At 40.5% G+C, this 19104-nt stretch overlaps 1 protein-coding gene across 1 annotated transcript; it reads left to right on the top strand.

Moving 5' to 3' along the window:
- Window positions 1-4515: 4515 nt before the first annotated feature.
- LOC112162961 (ras-GEF domain-containing family member 1B-B) lies at window positions 4516-18367 on the top strand. Its single transcript, XM_024298983.2, has 14 exons — window positions 4516-4761; window positions 12100-12621; window positions 12718-12840; window positions 12932-13069; window positions 13147-13362; window positions 14041-14115; window positions 16002-16094; window positions 16225-16327; window positions 17383-17462; window positions 17542-17637; window positions 17719-17814; window positions 17936-18059; window positions 18131-18203; window positions 18280-18367. The coding sequence occupies exons 2-14, from the start codon at window positions 12106-12108 to the stop codon at window positions 18311-18313; spliced, it is 1767 nt and encodes a 588-aa protein (XP_024154751.1). The 5' UTR covers window positions 4516-4761; window positions 12100-12105; the 3' UTR covers window positions 18314-18367.
- The last annotated feature ends 737 nt before the right edge of the window (window positions 18368-19104 follow it).

Raw genomic sequence — 19104 nt, 5'->3', positions numbered from 1 at the left:
GTGACCATCTGCTGAGTTTATTTTTAGGCCAGACTGGGGCAATTAAAAAAATAGACTTGTACTGGAGAATGTAGGTCTTACATCTGCAAAAACAAAAAGGTACAAGGTCCTTATTACAACACAAATAAAATTTCAATATTTTTGGGTATTTTCTGTGTTCTCATAATAACTCCATACCACAATAGTCAGCCAAGGACAACACACTGTGTTCTAGTTTTTTTCCTTGTCATATTTTTAAAACCCAAACAATCGCTTCAGATGACTGATGTGAAAAATAATGAAACATTTTTTTAGATGTAATCTCAGATCCAAAACAGCAACAAATAACCAAATTTCACAATAAAAGGTTATAAAATCTATTTTTGTTGTCAATTTTTGGCAGAATTTTCTGTTGGTAAGTGAACTGAAAGATGTCTAGATTTTCAATGTGTCATGTGTAAAGGGGTTATTTGACCCCGTGTGACCCTCCGCAGGATGAAGTGCATAATAAATGGATGTTGTGTTTTTTTTTTAAGGCTTTCTAATCCATTTCATCCATTTTCCAAGCCTGCTCAGTTTATTTTGGGGTCATGGGGTTGCTGGAGCCTATCCGAGCTTCTGTTTGAGTTGTGGTTGGGTCTACCCTGAAGAAGTTGCCAGTCTGTTGCAGGGCCAAAAAACAACATACAGATTCACATCTATCCACCTTTGAGGCGTGTTGTTGAACTGTGGGAGGAAGCTGGAGTTCCCATAAAAAAAATATACATGCATAAGGAGAACATGCAAACTTCACACAGAAATTACCCAGCTGGGATTTGAACTAGGGCCTTTACCCTGTGAGGCACAAGCGCTAACCACTACACCACAGTGTAACCCTAACAGATCTTAATCTTCCTCAACACTCACACATGCTTTTGCATTAGTTAAAAAAACGCCATATTGATTGTGAACTTATCTTAGCTCCTCCCACCTATTTGTTTCAAGCTGTTTTGATGCTCTGCCTCATGTGACACAGGGGTCATTTTCAGTTACTTTCTTCTCAAAGTAACACACAGTGGTTAACGTTTAAGTGGCTTAATGTTTGGAGGTGTAAATCATGTTCTGTCATTTGTGTGCACAGAAGCACAGACAGGCGGGAGGAGATTTGTAAACATTTAAAACGTACAGTTTGTTACAAAGACATAATAAACTCCCCAATGTAAGAAGCAGCTTTATAGTAAATCCAGCTTAATTCTTAGATTTTTTCACAATGTAGACTTGCGTATGGTAAGGCAAACAAATGCAACTATCAGAGACAGGTATCTGTCTGGAAAAAAAACAAACTGCATCCACTGCTCCTGGTAACAACTCTTTAAATGAATGAGAACTACTGCTTAATAGCCTGCTAAGTGCTACAGTGCCCTGAAGGTTAGAAAGTTTTACGTTAAGTCATAACTTCTTAACATGATAAGTTTTTAAAATCCTTCAAATTAAAAGCATCATTTTATAGGAGTAGGGATGGGGTAATGCAACAGGAAATGCACATATCTTTAAAATCAAATATCAAAATCAAAAAGGATTAAAAACTTTTTTACATTTTTGTTATGACTGTGTGTCATTTGATGCTTGATGGACATCAAATCATATCTTGTTGTAGCATCTAACATATATCTTTAAAATCTTGTAACTTTTATGATGTAAAAAGACAAAGAAGCACATCTAAAGTTTATTAAATGGAATAATTACTGTTTATTTAGTGACTTTTCCAAACAGCTCATGCTAGGATTTACACTAAACACAAGCTAATCTCTAAATTACACAACACAGATTTCTGCTTTAACCTCCAAACGTTTTGTTCATGACTTTTCTTCCTTAATTATATAACTGTGTTTAAAATGGCCACAACGACAGATAAGAAACAGAACAAAGACCAGCCAAGAAAAAAACTGATAAGACCATTAAAAAGAGACAGATTACATTACACGTCTGGAAACTGTTCTTTTAAAAAATACTGACAGGAACAAAACCATTTTCAAATTCTTTGATGGGTCCTTCACACAGGAAGTCCTCATCAGCAACACTTGAAGTGGTAGCAGAGAGTCAAAAAGGCAAATCCAGTGAGAGTCCTCACTGAGCCCTGCAAAGGTCAAGCATCAGTGGAGGAAGATGCGTGTGCACGCGCTCATGTGTGGCGTACCGATGTCTGCACAGCAGTTCTGATCCAACAGCACACAAGCACGACCGGAAGCAGTGTCCTGAGGTGGCGTGGTGTAGGAGTTGGGTTATTAAAATGAGACAACCCTGAAGCTCCAACTGCTCAGGAATCAGCTATTCTCGCCGGAGTGGTGATGTGTCAGAATGGAAGAGGCGTCAGTGATCAACAATCGAGCGCCGCCCACAACCCCGGGATCCAACTGAAGGCTGCGAGTCCAAAGGGTGTTTATGTAATTTTGGCATTTATGCAAGAAAAAGGTTCGGGCTGGGTGAGGTGGATGGAACCGCTGCCGTGGCAACTGAGGGGGTGGATAAGTGAGCAGCCACCTTTTCTTTAATTCCCATATTTCGAGGAAAATTGGACCTTTGGAGGGAGAACTGTGTTGACAGTTCAAAGGATGTTTAAAACATTTGGAAAAGCAGAGACTGTGTGATCTAAAACTTTTACATAAACAAAAACAAACCTTCTGAAGACATATCGGCTTTCTTGCAGCCTATATGATCCTTCAGAAGATTCACTACATTCTGTGAAACTTTTATCACACAAGAGGTTAGGGTTTCACTTTAAGAATAACTCTACTGTAGTATAAATTGAGAAACGTCGTTAAACTAGAGGAATTATAAAGCCTTTTTAAAGCTTTGTTGCTTGAGTAATTTAGTTTCTCTCGAACAGCCTCAGACATGGATCTCTTTTGAAATTCTTGGGTGAGAAACCAATTTAAGTTAGGATAAAAATGAGCCTGTTAAACCACAGACTGAACGTAAACATTAGCTAATCCCAAAATGTCTCTTTAATGAGTTTGCTTCTGCTTAATGTCCAATTAAATTCACTTCAAACTGGGTTGCCACATCATAGTACAAATTAAAAGATATTGTGAGTCAACTTTTTTGCTCCATGCAGCAACAGGTTTAAAACCCACATGTCTGCTCTTATTAATATCAATTTATGACTTTCTGAACAGAAGTTTATGCAATGTAAATACACAGAAATAGTGAGGAAAGTAAGGTAAATAAAACTCACCTGCAAAAAGTCGCAAAAAATCCCTTTAAAATTCCACGTGGACACTGTAGCTCTTGAAAAAAGCCAGAAGAGGCTACTACCACAAGTCTAAAATGTCAAACCTATTACATACTAATGAAATAAGGAGCAAGATAAACGTTAAAAGACCCATTCTAATCATTTTTTGATTTATTTTAAAAGTGTTCCTAATGGTCTATTAATTAAAATTATGCCGTTTTGAGGCAAAAAAAAAAAACTGTGTTGTTTTCTAGGACAGAGTTTCTGCAGAGCAGCAGAAGTTCATTAGAAATTTACCTCTGAGTTGCAGGTGGGACCAACCCCAACCCCTCCTCCCCTTCCCTTCATCCATGACCCATGACTGAGAGCTATATATTAACACTCTTACAGCCCCTCACACCCTCAAATCTAAAATTATGGATGCAACAAAAATAGCGAGAAATATTGGAGCATTCCAGTTGTACAGTTTTGAGCCACATGCCAGCTCGGATTGAGGAAAATGTTGACGTACATGGATCTAGTCTTCAACAAGTGGATGCATCCGAATGGAGCAGGGTCCAGGAGCTTGTGGCCCACCCTATGTTTTTTTTCTATATGACAAACAAGCTCTTTTTTCAACTGGATTTTTTTCGTTGGCTCCTAATTCACAACGATTTGAATATTGAGGAATGCAAGTATACACTTAATTTTCTTGATACTTGTCTTCCATCATGAGAAAAATGCCACAAGAACATTTTTAACACAGAAATTACACAATTTTCATCAGAGTGGGTCCTCAGAGGATCAGTATGTCATCAAAATCTTGGATAATTCCTGATTTTAACAATTTAATCCTGCAATGACTATTCTCAATTAACAATAGATTCTTAGTCATACAGAAAGGCAGTTTTTTTTATATCTGTTTCGCCTGGTTTGACAATGGTTATAAGTCCAAAACATCTTCAAAAGTCATAAAAAAAACTATTTGTGATAAAGACAAATATAGTGTACATTTTTTCCTCACTAGAATATTTTTTTCTATTTAAATGCTAATTTATTTTTCTTTACAACACTAGAAGCAAGCAATGTAAGTGATTGCCATACACATTCCACGAGGAAACCTGACACCTCCCATACTCCAGCTTCTCTGCGAAACCTACATTTTTTTGTTTTCTTGACACTCTAAAAAAAGAGGAGCTTTGCTTGAGGTTAGGTCAACCAATCAAAATCCTTGGAATTTTCGACTCTCTCCTTTCCTGCTCCGCAATTGGACAACCTCTCGTTTAGAGGGCGCCGCCTTCTTTGCTCTGATTGGTCACTTTTCCCGGCTCTGTGAGCTCATTAGAATACGCTCCGCTTTGTGGCTCAATCATTGCTGGTCTGCTGGTTCAAATAATTGACTCGAGAAAGTGGGAGAGGAGACACACAATGGAGCAGAGAACAAGACGGACGCAGCGCGCAGAGATTTATCCGCTTTGCTGAGATAGTGAGGAGCCCATCACGACGCGGTTTGAGCCTGCGTCGTGTCTTCGTGAGTCGTTTCTACAGGTGAAATCAATTGTATCCGAACTCCTGGCGGAACCGCGATAGAGGTACGTTGTTAAAAAGTAGATATTAACAGATATAGATTCAAAATTCTTGATAAAGGAGTTTGCAAGGTTAAAGTTTAGCGTTAATAGTTGTACTTTTCGATGTTTTTAAGTACTATTAACTACTTTTACGTATATTTATTCGTGTGAGAATAGAACTTTAAGCTATCTTTTTGTTTATCTATGGAGGTGAAAACGTCACCTTCCCTACCCACTTTTAAGCCGCATTTGTAGTTGTTTTTGTTTACCCCCGACCGTCGTTTATAATTAGCCAGATGAAAAGGCAGCATTAGTCACCGGAGCACCTGTGATGGGACCGCGGCTGCGCAGCAGGGTTTCTCCACAGTCAGCCTCACTTTTGCGGTTGTGACTCAGCCAGGAGCTCGCAGAGAGAGAGGGAGAGGGAGCGCGCGCGGGTCCTGTTTTTTGTTTATTTGAGAGTTCGAGGGACTGACAGATTGCGCTCATCTCTGGGGTAAAATAAAGAAAAAAGCTCCCCCCCCCCCACCACCCTTTTTTCTTTTTAAATACTGCTAAACAGACTTAAAATAGATGCATCATTCCCTCCCTCCACCACACACCCCCTACACACAAACCTGCAGTCCCTTGCCAACTTCTAGCACTTTCTAAGCAAAGTGCCAGGCTGCTTAGAATAAAACCAAACTTGATTAATCTGGTATTTAAAAGTGCCAGTGTGAACGTTTGGGAGCTATAGACTGTCATGGTGCTGGTGTAAAATAAGTAGTTTACAAGTCAGTTCCACCTTTTTCTGAGATGTTTTTACAGTTCGAAACCAAATATTGCCATGTTTTTCTGGTGGCTTTATGTGTAGCAGAACATTTGTGTGCGTGACTGTAACAAAGATCAGCCCCCCTTGTGATAAGCTTAGCAAAGAGGAGATAATGTGTCTTTATCCATTCATGCACTGGGTTAATGCTACTATCCAGCCGAATGATCCTAGAGACAGGTGCGTGGAGTGTTGACGATAAATACTGTATTTTTCAGAGAATAACTTGTGATTATTATTTTTTTATTTTTTTATTTTTGGGTGCAACTTATAGTCAGGTAGGACTTGTATGTGATAAAAAAAAATAGCAACAAACACTAAGGCACTGTGGATGTATATGCGGACAGGGACGCAGAAAAAGAATCGCCACCCCATCTTTAGCTGGGCTATGCAGAATTGTTCCAAAGTTACACAAAGATTTTTAGCTATTATAAAGGGTTTCGTTGACTTGTTAGCTTGTTGTATATTCTATGTTTATCTCAATAATTGTTCAAATGTTACGTTAATATACTTATAGTACAAAAAAATCAAGTATGTGTGTTTGTCAAGGGTTCATCGTCCTCTCTTGTGTTGTTTTTTCCCCTAAATTGAGTTTTTTTTTGTGAGTTTGTCATGAATCTGCTGTAAAGAAGTTCATTGAAATAAACACTAACAACTGCCTGATGCACACAAGTGATAGAAGGAGGCAGATGTAGTTTTTCTGTCACCAACAAGGAAAACGTGGATAACTCCACCTGCGTGTCTTTGATTTATTTCTGGAAGACCTAGAGCTCTGTGGAGAATCTCCAACAGGCTACATTCCCATGCTTGCACCAAAGTAGCTCTTTGACTTCCCGTTTGTCAACCTTTTTAGCATTCAGCTGAAACCAGCATTTTGATTTTCTCCCAGGGCTGTCCGCAGCAGCAGAAACAAGTGCAGGGTGGGGCTTGCTCATGCTAATTAAAGGCACGCTTCGAACAAACACAATGTGGCAAAACTTGTCATGTGGAGATGAGAATAAATGTGCTCTTTGGACTTTGTTTTATGCCTTGGATCACAAATCACAGACTATAGTTTAGTGATGTTTAACAGGGAAGCCATACTGAGTTTAAAGTCAGTCTGTCTCCCATTTGTTATTTTTGGATAAAACACTGCTTACATGAGTAGAAGTAAAGTTTGATTTATTTATTGAAATGAAACTATGCTATTCCAGCTCATACCTGCAGGAGTTTATTAGTGTCAAAGTACATCAGGTACAAGGTAGGTTGAAGATAGCAGTGCATTACATGGGCCACTATGACATAGTTTTATAGGCTGTCTTATCAGATCTGAACTGTATTGTGTTCACCCTTAGTACAAACTGAACCTTCGTCTGGTCTCGAACACGCGGCGTTCTCTGAAACTAAAAACAAACTTTGTCTGGCTCCTCATAAACTACAGTGGAATGACAAAATCTGCAGTTAGAAGCCCTGCTGAGTTTAAACTATACTCTTTGTAAACTAATCTTTTTTAGTGAAGTGAATTATCGTCCCCCTTCAATACAGACTGTTATTTGGTCGGCGGCCAGTTTGCTTTGAATAAACATAATTCAGAGTGACTAAGTTCACCACAGAGGATTTGCATATGGCTTTGGATCTGTTCTGGCAGCGTCCAGCGCACAAACGCAAAACTTCAAGATTTGTCAAGCAAGAAAAGCAAAATCTGCTTAATTCAACATTAAAATGTAGGAATGCCTAGCTACTGAGAAGGTGCAGACGGATTCTTTTATGCTTGAAAACAGGCAGATTGTAAGAGTCAACAGCAGAGTTGGTACCTTTCGTGGGAACGGCAGAAAGCGTGCTTTCGGTGATCTGATTGATGTGAGAGTGACTCCAGCCTTGAGTCACGCAGAGGCAGAGCGTGTTAAAGCCGCCGTGTGTCCGATCTGCTCTGATCTCTTCCTGGGGGTCTTTGTTTGGTTGCTAATGCCACGACAGGAGAGATAATACCTCTTTTGTTGGGGAACCCCCACCCCACTGGCCCGTTGTGCTCACCAGCAGTGGCTTTACCATTCAGAACCACATAAAATGATAATAAAACAGGCTTTCAGTGTCAGATTTTAGCCAACAAACTGAAATTATTTATTTGAATTCTGTTGTAAGGATGGAGAAAACGCTGCTGAAATGGAAAGCTGAGGTGAAGCAACCAAACTTTGTTTAAAAAAAACCAAACACAAACTAGGTCATGGTTTTACAACAATCAATCAACCCTGGAGATGTTTTCTTCTGCATTGCTTTTCAAAACTCCTCTGCTTTGGCAAAAATTGCACCAACAGCCTGTAATTCTGCATCAGCAACTTAAAAGGTGCAGTGCAAGCTCACGTTCTGCCATCTCCACAACCACATCAAACTGCCTTCTCGGCTCCAAGTCTTTAGAGTTTACAAACAAGAGATGGTAAACAATCCCGTCTAATATGAAATTGTGCTGCCAACACCATCATTAAGCCATCCGCGGGGAGTTCAACCTATGATTTAAGGAGGAGTCCCATTTCAGCTCTGCCGTCTGGAAGCCACAACTATCCGAAGGGTCAACTTTTCAGGAAGTTCGTCTGGAAAATCCAGTTTAGGAAGCTTGCAGACTTGTTTTTTTTTTTTTTTCGTCAGTGCAAAAACAAGCATTGAAGAAAGAGGAGGAAATGTTACCATGTGGATTCTTATCTCTGCGTTTTGTGGTAGAACAGCAGGTCCAGATCACAGAGTTCAGACCTGGACTGGCTTACACAGGCGTGATGCCAGGAGCTGTGGTAAATGCGCATGTGTGGGTCGCTCAGGCCACTGTGTGTGTTTGTGTGTGGACACCCCCCCCATGCATGTGGATTACACAGGCACGGCGCCATGCTGGACAGGGGTGTGTAAGAAGTTGGCTGAGGCAGACACTCCTCTGCAGACGCTGTCATGGACAAACAAGAGTCTGTCGGAGTCCTGCCGGGTTTTTGTTTTCTGCCGTGGCGTAAGTTAATGTATTGCATACACGCCTCTGTGTGAGGTATGTGTGTGACCATGTGGTGCTTCCACAGACAACAGGCGCAGGGATAAAGATGGCTCCAGAGTTAAAACTCTCCACCATGGGGATCTAGGATCAGCTTACCACCCTCAGATCCAATTATGTGAACTATTAAGACAAATAATCACTGATCACTTCAGATCCTCCATCTGTTGAGGGGTTTTGTGTACCCCCCTACCCTTGTTTACCCCCACTAACAGTTTTGTCAAGCTGCAGTGAAACCACCTGATTTATCAGAATTGACCCAACAGAAGAGGATTTTTACCGACAAACAGACGCCTCTCAAACGCTGACAGTAGCAGAAGGGCTAACATTACGGGATCAACTGGGATTACGTTCATATGGCTTTCCTCGTCGGTGCTTTTGTGGGACACAGTTGCTCAAACGCGCCACGGCTTAATTCTCGAGCGCAGCTTAAACATCAACCACATTCCCAGCGAAGAAGGTGGGCCAGTGACGTCTGAGAGCAGGAAGTCTGGAGAACCCTGGGAGACGCAATTTTATCGCTTCATGTTGACTCAAGGACGGTCGGCTTGACAGCAGCAAAACTGATGAAGGATTACTTCACCCTGTGAGAACATATCATTTGGAGCTTTAAGGGTACCGAATTTTACACCCACCCTGAACGTGAAGGAACCACTAAACTCGGTTGTGTAAGAAAGATGAAGCCTCCAGAGAAATGAGGCTTTAACTGTAATTCAGAGTGCTGTACGTGTTCTGAGTTTGCAGTTAGTGTTGAGCCCATCAGAAGGATGTACTATTAACCAATTAAACGTGAATGATTAACCTTCAACTTTAACTTTGATCACAACTTGGCAGTTTAAGAGGAAGAGAAAAAACATCCTACAAAATAAAATAGTCACAATCACCATTCCTTTTGTAGAATAAGTCGTGTTTTTTTGCATAGTTTAGCCAGGGGTGCAACTTATGTGCCATTCAGTCTTATGTTACATTCACAGCATGGACAACCAGATACTAGCGCATATCCACCATTTACAGCTCTATTCTGATATATCCGAAAGACTTGCTGTCTCATAATTCCAGCCTGGGCACAAACCGCAGTTGTTAATTTCTCCTCCATGATCAATTTTCAAACAGTTTACTATCCTGTGTATTAAAGGGGATGCCATCCATAGATTACTCTCAAATGCAAGTCTCGGATTGGTCAAAGTTTAACCTGGTTTAACTGTCATTGTGTGCTTAATGACCACACATTGCGTACCTAGAGTTTAAAAATAGGCTTAAAAATGTGCATAAATGTGCAAGTTTTTGATGCGGAAGCCTAAACTGCGTGTTTACATAGACTTTCATTGTAAGTGGTCACTTCAGCGCCGATTGCAGGGGGCGATGTGGTCCTAGCTTTATGCCGGGTTTAGCAGAGTTGTTCAAAAGTGAAAGTTTGAATTGATAAAGTGATTTGAAGTGATATAGTCTAGTTGAGTTGTTATGATCTTCGTGCTATGGTCATCCGAATAAGTGTTTATATATTTTGTTAATATTCGAGACAGTTATTCAATGTTTCATGAAGCCAAATAAGCATCAGTAGGGTTAGGAAAACATATAAAGAATAAAGACCAGGATCATTAAAGCAATATAGTTGTTGTTTACTCAAAAGACCCCAAAATTTCTCGTCGCTCTTTTAAGTTGGTTGTAAACAACAGTTCTCGCAACTTCCAGAAGACTTTTCAGTGAAGATCCTCTAACACGACTATTTTTAGCAGACCGTGGGGTTTTTATTAAGCCACTTAACTGTGACCTATAAATCATTTAACTTTATAGGATCACCTCAGTCGAAGATGAAGCGGCTCTTTCTACTCGTTAGAGAAAGTTTTTTTTTTTTTTTTACTTTTTAAGGTTCTATTGATGTTTTGCCAAAATAAAACTTTGCTATTGCTTCAGGATTAATTTTTGTTTTTAAAAAGTAAAATGTTGACAGTTTTTGAAAGCTTTTCTATTGACAAATAATATAAAAACTTCTTGGTAATGGGTCTCCAAAGCCCTTGTTAACTACTTTTTAAAATATAGTATGTGTATGCAATGTAAATGGTTTTTGATTTGGTTTCTATTTTAATGTTTCATTGTAGAAACAAGTCATTTTACAATTTTTAAAGTTACCTTTTTGAGCGCCATTTTAACCTTTTAATACTGGAGATGTTGATGGCGTCTAAATAACAAACACTCTTTGGCCAACTAAAAAATATTTGACCGTTAAATCAATCAACGTATTTCAGCTGATTCTGATGTGGAGGAAAGTGGCTTTTCATATCAGTTTTGCACCAACATGCAATGGATTACTAACGTAAAGTGTTGCATAATGGGGTAAGCTGCTTTTCTCAGCAACAGAATCTTTTGATTTACTTTGACATACAAATTACACTACAGTAATGTGTTGCATATCAACAGAAAATCTTTTTTTTTCTGCTTCAGAATCCACTGGAATTATGCTGATTGTGTAAACGGTTGAAGAGTTGCGGTAGTCAAAAGAATGTCAACACTACAGCTAAGGCTCTGGTGTTAAAGGATTTAGAGCCACAATAGCCTGTTTTTTCTTCTCTGCAAATAGTTTTGTTTTCTTGGATGACCTGCTTCTTTGCAAAAGCTCATCAAAGCAATCAGACCTACATGAAAAAGGTCTGCATAAAAAAATGATTTGCCTTCAAGTGAACTCTGGTGTGGATCAGATACAGTGTGAATGCCCTCGGTCATTGTCAGATCACAGAGCGAAAGAAAACTAGAGATGAAAAGAAAAATAACTCGGAAGATTCAAAGAACGCAAAATTACAAAAAGCCTGGAAAATTACTTGTTAGCACATGTCCTTACTGCTTTTTTTTGACTGTCTTTAATGTAGCGGTTTGTGTCTTCTTGGTTTTTCCTGGCAGTTTAGGGGACTCTTAAATACCCTCTCCAATTAAAATTGTGTTTTTAACATGTTCTTGTGGCATTTTCTGATAACAGAGGAAATGTATAAAAAAAATTAAGCTTAAAATTGCATTTCTGAGTATTTTTTTAAACCAAATTGTTGTAAAATCGGTAGCACACAAAAAATGTAGTTTAAAACAGATCGTATTTGTGACATGAAAAATACGTTGGGCTGGCTACAAGCCCACTTCTTTGAACTCTCAGCAACGGAAAGGGAAAGGGGGGCGGAGTTACTCTTTGCCAATGTTTCCGCCCACAGCTTTGAGAAGAATTTCCAACGAACTACCTCTCTGCAGAATATGCCTAGAAAATGACACAGGTTTTTTGACTATTGCTAAAATTAAAAGGAGGCCCACTGGGAACACTTTAAAAATGTAATAAAATGATGGGAGTTGGACTTTAAGAGTGTGGTATTAAAGCAACTCAAACTAAATAAAGCGGGTAAGAAGTTTGTTAGCATTCCTACCCAGTCCACTGCTAATCTAAAAGATTTCAGTAAAATTTTTGGAGATAAACTCCTATCTGATCATGTGTAGACTTTATCATGCTGCTATTTTGAGTGATTTGAATCTTTATACTCGGTTGATGATGTGATGCTCTCTGTTTATGAAGGTCATCATGCCTCCCACAACTCCATATGCTGGGAAATTCAGCTCCTGCTCTGTCTACAACAACAACAACCACCACCCGCAGCCTCAGAGCCCATACCACAGCAACACAGCGCCGAAACCATCAAGAGAGCACATCCACAACGGCGTCTACCCTGCAGCAGAGAACCCCTACGATGTGCCGCAGCCGCACCACTCGTATCGCAGTTCCTCCCTCTCCTCCATGACCTCAAAAGAGCACCACTACAGCAGTAGCTGCGTGGTTTCGGAGAACCCTTATTCCCCACAGCATCAGCCTCACAGCCCCCGCCAGCACAGCACGTCATGTCCGGGCAGAGCTCACCGCCACTCCAGCCACGGGGAGCATTCCTGCCGGAACAATTCGGCCTCCGTGAAGAGCCGACTTTATGGACAGGGCATCACTGCCAGCTATGGGGAAATGTGTTACCATGACAACAGTTTAGTTTCTGCATCTCTGGAGGCATTGATTCAGCACCTAGTTCCAACGGTGGACTACTACCCTGATGTGAGTGTCTGTCAACCAAATGTGTTTGTGGTTTTGTCTGTTGTGTTAAAAAGCAACAGCGTTCAGTGGAAGTTTTTCTTTTTGTTAACTCATCAGAGGTCATACGTGTTCACCTTCCTGTTGAGCTCACGCCTCTTCCTTCACCCGTACGAGCTCATGACCCGCGTATGTCACCTGTGTGTGGAGCAGCAGCGGTCTGGAGATGTCCTTCTGGACAAGGTGGGTTACTCTCACAAACACACAGGTGCATCTCTCCCATTGTCACACCCCCAACAGCAGGACCAACTTGTCCACATGTAACCATTGACAGATCCGCTTCCGTGAGGTGGCGCCCAAACTGGTCCAGCTGCTGACTGAGTGGACGGAGACGTTTCCATACGACTTCCGGGATGAGAGAATGATGCGCTGCCTGAAGGACATGACACAACATGTGGCTCGGGGCGATGAGGTAAGTATTTAACCCAAACAGACACAGCGTGAAACCATCACAGCGTCCTCACCATTTGGCTTGCTTCGTCTTTCTAGTACTCTTGGCGGGCCATGCAGCAGATGACCCAGCGTCTCATTAAGCGCCTGTCCGCTCTCGGTCAGTACGAGGAGGCTGTGGCGGCACTCAACGCCGTGGCTGAGGAGCGGCCGACCTCGCTGAAAAACAAGCAGGCCGCTGTTCAAAGAAGTGACATACTGAGCGTGTGTGATGACGCCTTCATTCTCGCCCAGCAGCTAACTCACGTTGAACTGGTAAGAGGTATTATATTTGATAAAGCACAGTTTCTTTAATATTTAAAAAAAAATAATGATATTGTTGACTTCAACAAACATTTTATTGGATTGTACGAACAACTGTATTTTTAAAGTTATTTTTACCAATTAAATTCTGTAAGCAAAATGATACGACGAAATAGTGAAACAAAAAAAAGCCATCAACTGTTAGTAATGGAGTAAACAAAATCACGAAACGTTTAGCTCTAAGAGTTTGTAAAAGATCGAGGAGTTTGAAGCTGCATGTCACAAGGAGCAACAACGGAGAACAGCACCATCTGGTGGCTAGCTAAAGCTAAAATATCCTCCCTAAACACAATCCAAAAACTGATGGCCAGTTTTAATAAAATCAAAAAAGTTTGTCAAAGACTGCTCTGCCATTTTAATCACCATTTTTATTTCCTTTGTTTCATTTGTCGGTTTAAGACATTTGTTTAAAAAAAGCTAATAGACCGGCACACATAACCACATCCTTAATATGGTTACAGATTATGATACAAGTTTAAGGAAAAGATCAGCAGACTGGTTGAAATAATAAACCGTTGTTTAAAACTGACCTCAAAGTTTAGACCAGAAATTCCTGAAGCTGCTTGGATGAACACAATTTCATCCAGCTGTTATCCATGTCCTGACTGTTGTCATGTTTCCCGCCTGCAGGACAGACTGAGCTTTATCGGCCCTGAAGAGTTCATCCAGACATTCGCCTTGAAGGATCCCATGGAAAACCACAAGGTATAAGTTTATTTATTTAGATGATGATTATAACTGGAACTGAGAGGGAAAGTCTGACTTTCACACATAAGAGCTAGAGTTTTACAGATAAGACACTTTCACACATTAAAATGAGACTTTCACACATTAAAGTGAGATTTTGGGACTTTAGACTGAGACTTTCACACAGTAACTCAAACTTATTTTTTTTGTATAGCGCCTTTTATTTGTCCGAAAAACAAAGCCCTTAACATAAAAGCAAATAAAGTACATATTAAAAAGCATTAAAAACATGCTTAAATAATATTAATATGATAATAATAAAAACATGGTTAGTAGATTAAAATAAGAAATGAGTTTAAAAATTAACTATAAAAGGATTCACATTGAAGTTAAAAAATAAAAGACAATAACATTTAATAACTACAAAAGTCATGTAAAAGCCAGATTAAAAAGATGGGTCTTGAGCCTTTAAAGTAGTCGACAGAGACTTTCACACAGTAGACGGAGACTTTCAACTTTTGCGCATTAGACCGACATTTTCACAGATGCATGAAAACAAACCTTTAAAGAGAAACTCGTCGTAAGATACCTCGTTTGTGTTCTGAGCCCTGCAGCAATAAGTGGATTTCTGGTGCTGAAAATCTGAGTATTGTTTTCCTAAATAAAGACATCTAAAGAAGAAAGCAGCATGTGGGCTTTGTAACCATCAATGTCAAGTTCCCTCCTTGTTGTTATGGACTCCTCTGATTGTGTTTCAGATACGTGTCTTCTGGGTGTGTAATTTGTGGTTTGCTTCAGTTCAAGTCAATTTGGTTTTCAAGCCACATGAAAGGATTTCCAGCTGGATAGGCGAGCAGCATTTGAGCTTTGTTCAAGTCGCTGCTTTTGAAACGCAGCACAGAACAGAGTCTGGCTGTGACGTCTGCGGCGCTCTTTATCTGGAGTGGCCCTGCGATTAAGCTCAAGAGCCACTGAGAACAAGCCTTCAGCGGGTGTTTTTGTGGCCGCGCTCCCACCAGTGCCGCTGCGGTTATATAAGAGAGCGGTTGAGTCAGTGAAAGGGGTCTTGAAGTGTAGAGTGGACGTTCAGAGTGGAGTGGGCCGCTGCTGTTGTGTAAGCTTTCAGTCCGAGGATCTCTGCTATTGCGTCATTGCGGGCGAGAAAAGTTTATTCATGTGGAGCTTTTCCACTGTTTATTTATATAACCAGTTCACTGCTGAGAAAGAACACACTCTGATGCATAAACATGTAAATAAATAAATGAACCTAAAGAAGAGGAGGAGCTCCTGCAGAGGCCTGAGGATATGTGGGTGTGAACGCTGTCCAGATCCATTAGCAGAGGACAGAATACAGACGAGCAGCAGCAGCCTGTTGCCTTCAATCATAGATTATCTCCAGAGGACTGTGCAGACAAGGCTGCCTGTCCTCTGGATAAAACCAGGAAGTTATTCCTCCATAGGTGTGATGAAGCTCACATTTTAATATCTCAATCAATTTGTTTGAACGGTTGTTTTAGAAAAAGCTGTTTCGGCTATAATCTTTTTGTTCTGACACAACTGTGCATCTGCTCTTTCTAGATAAACAGTATAAGATGGGTGAAAAAGTATTCAAACTTGAAAACTTTAGTCAAACACTTTTCTGTCAAGATCCCTTTAGTATTACAATCTTCTTATAGCCAGTTGCTTAATATTTATTTTTTTTGCTTAATTTACTGGCACTTCAAAGCTCCATAATCAAGGGATTATGGGAAATGTTGTCATAGAAGCAGAATTTCTCATGTATTTGATAAGTTAGCTTCTCAGTGTGCCAGGAGAGTTTTGACACGTCAATTCACTGCATGAAATCTGTACAATCATTAAATTAATTTGTTTTTCATTTCGTCCCGTTTCTCCTGCTGCTTCAGGGTTTCTTCCGGAAGCGTAAAACCAGCAACCTTGAGGCTTACATCAGTTGGTTCAACCGGCTCAGCTTCCTGGTTGCCACTGAGATCTGCATGGTAGGTTCTCCTCGAGTGACGCAGCTTTAGCTGTCATCGAGTCAATGCTAATATTAGTTTTGTTGCACATTTGAACACTGCTTGGTGTAGCTTTCACTGAAATGCACCTGTTTTGTTTTGGTCACTAAAGCCAGCAAAGAAGAAGCAGAGAGCACGGATCATCGAGTTCTTCATCGACGTAGCCCAGGAGTGCTTCAACATCGGCAACTTCAACTCCCTCATGGCTATCATTAGTGAGTGTTTGACATAGACGTGCAGAGACTTCACTCTATGATATGAACACTCCAAAGATATTAGAGAATCCATACGAGATATTTGAATTAGGATATCCTGATCTAATCGCGTAATTCAGCCAGATCACGCAATTTCAGACTCAAAATCTTATGTTCCATCCCAATCGGGGATCAAATATTTATTTTATTTTTACTATGATCAAGTTTCTTATTCCAGATAAATCTACTAGAAGTCTGCATATCAGGAATAGATTATGACATTTATTGCCATGAAGTGTAGAAGAGTACGGCAGTAATTTGAGCAGGAAGGACACAAAAACAATTCAAAAACAAGTTGGCGAGATATTCACAGATTTGGACCTAAAGGATCACAAACTCTTTTAATTAACATTTTAAAGTGTAAGCAAGTGTCTCTATTGGGTTATCTTAACACAAACAACAACAAAGATCGGGTATTCTTTTAAATGATAGCGGCGTTTCCTGCTGCCTACAAAGACAACTGCCAAGGGACCGTCTACAAAGTGCAAACTCTGAGAAAGTGATTTTAAATAACCATAACTAATAAATGATTACATCAATTAAAGCTGTTCAAGAATAGTCATTGTCCTATTTATGCTACAACAATTTAAACATTTTCACCTTCAGATATGAATCACATCTGATCAAAAACGTTCACTTATTCTTAAAATCCTAAAGCTAGAGTTGCCAAACGTTCTCACATGACTAATTATTTCCTATTTTTACTAGTTAATAGTTGCACTATTTTTGCTACTTCACAGAGGTGCTCTTTTTAAGAGTTTCAAAAAGTATCCGATTTGGGACATAAAACCTGAAGAGACATCCTTAAGTATAACCATCGGGCCTTCTTGAGCTTTTGTTGCTGCTTTCTGCAAAACACAAAATGCTTCTACTTCTCTTCTCAAGCCTTAAAATGAACTGAGTCCAACAAGCGCAGTGGCAGATGGAGTTAAAGCTAATCAGGTTAAGGAAGAATAAAGTGAGTTAGTGGATCCTGCAGCACACACACAGACTCACACTTTTTCCTTGTTTTTCAGCGGGAATGAACATGAATCCAGTTTCCAGACTGAAGAAGACCTGGAGCAAAGTCAACACTGACAAGTTTGAAATCCTGGAGGTAAAGATTTGCTTCAACTTTAAAAGCTGCGTGCGTCCCTGTGTGTGTTTGAGGCCTCACTCCTGTGATCTGTTTGCAGCACCAGATGGACCCATCCAGTAACTTCAGTAATTACCGCACAGCGCTCCGTGGCGCCACCCAGAGGTCTGAGACTGCACACAGCAGCCAGGAGAAGGTGAGGATCGCTCAGCATTGGCCTAACCAGATCCATTTAGCCCCTCCCTCCTGTCTGACCAGGTTTTCTCTACGTCTGCAGATTGTGATTCCCTTCTTCAGTCTTCTTATCAAAGACATCTACTTCCTGAATGAAGGCTGTGCCAGCCGGCTGCCAAACGGACACATCAACTTTGAGGTAAGTCCAGTCTTTTTTTATAGTCTGGACGCCCCCTAGTGGTTAAGAAGGATAACACAGTTCCTCTCAAAAGTTTTATTCATATCTTTTTCACTAAACCTGATATTTTGCATCTTCACAGAAACTGTGGGAGCTTGCAAAGCAGGTGAGCGAGTTCCTTGTTTGGCGTCAGGTCATTTGCCCGTTTGACAGAGACCGCCGCGTCCTTCAGTATCTCGTCACCACCCCCGTCCTCACCGAAGACGGTTAGTGTCAGTCCAGATGCTTCTTGCGTTCAGCTGAAGGAAAACCCACTGAGTTTGACTTACTGTTGCAGAGCTGCATCTGGCTTCGTTTGAGAGCGAAGGGCCTGAGAACAACATGGAGAAGGACAGTCGGAGGTCTCTGAGGTGGGTCATCCCGCACATTCTTACCAACACAGCGTAAACCAATAAAACCTAACAGTGGATGCTTTTTATTTTCCAGATCTTCGCTTCTTCATCGAGAAAATCGCTCCTAAACAAGACTCTCTCCTCTGTTTTGACCTGGTGTAAATAAAAGATGCTTAAATGTGCCCAGTGGACATAAATTCTGCTCACCAGGACAGATGGGACATCCCCACACACCAACAGTATTAGAAAGAAGTATGTGTGGATGCTCAACATCCTGTTAAATTGTGGATTCCTTCACTGCACAGCAGGACTTCAAGATCAAACTGAACACGTGATGCTACGGTCACATCGAACATGAGATGCGAGTCCAAGGACATGTTAAACGTGCATTCTTGAGCAGCTTCAGCATGTGGTGTTTACATCGGATTGTTGCTACCCAATACTAGCACATGTCTGCCACCTACAGTTGGAGGAGGATTGGTGCGCAATGTTTTAAATGGAGCAATTCTCATGAATTTTGCTCCTGGCTTTTGTCTTTCACAGCTCTATTGCAAAACATCAAAGACTTGCTGTCATATTGCCACAATAATTTCTCCTTTGTGATCAATTTACAAATGGTTGGCACTTCTGTAAATTAAAGGGGACACATCCATTAATCTCTACAACATCTGAGTCCCTGATTGGTCAAAGTTCCGTTGGTTTAACTTGCAACAAGCGCCTAATGATCGCCTGTTTTGTTTGTAAAGCTTAAACGGTCATAGAAACATGTGTAGTGAGTTTTAAACACGGAAGCAGACTTTCATTGGACGTGGCAGCTTTGAACGAACGCTGCAGATGGCTGTGTGAACGTAGCTACATAGCAGCTGATTGGACGGATGTATTCTAGCAATAGCTGTAAAGTGTGTTTCGAACAATGTTG

Source organism: Oryzias melastigma, linkage group LG12 (assembly GCF_002922805.2).
Source record: "Oryzias melastigma strain HK-1 linkage group LG12, ASM292280v2, whole genome shotgun sequence".
Classification (NCBI taxonomy): domain Eukaryota; kingdom Metazoa; phylum Chordata; class Actinopteri; order Beloniformes; family Adrianichthyidae; genus Oryzias; species Oryzias melastigma.
The sequence above is the reverse complement of the archived record's forward strand: the minus strand, read 5'-3'. Positions and strand labels throughout refer to the sequence as shown.

Coding starts and splice junctions, on each gene's coding strand:
- LOC112162961 (XM_024298983.2), top strand. CDS start 12,106: ATGCCTCCCACAACTCCATATGCTGGGAAATTCAGCTCCTGCTCTGTC. Junction 16,328..17,382: donor CTCCCTCATGGCTATCATTA/GTGAGTGTTTGA, acceptor CTTGTTTTTCAG/CGGGAATGAACATGAATCCA. Junction 17,463..17,541: donor ACAAGTTTGAAATCCTGGAG/GTAAAGATTTGC, acceptor ATCTGTTTGCAG/CACCAGATGGACCCATCCAG.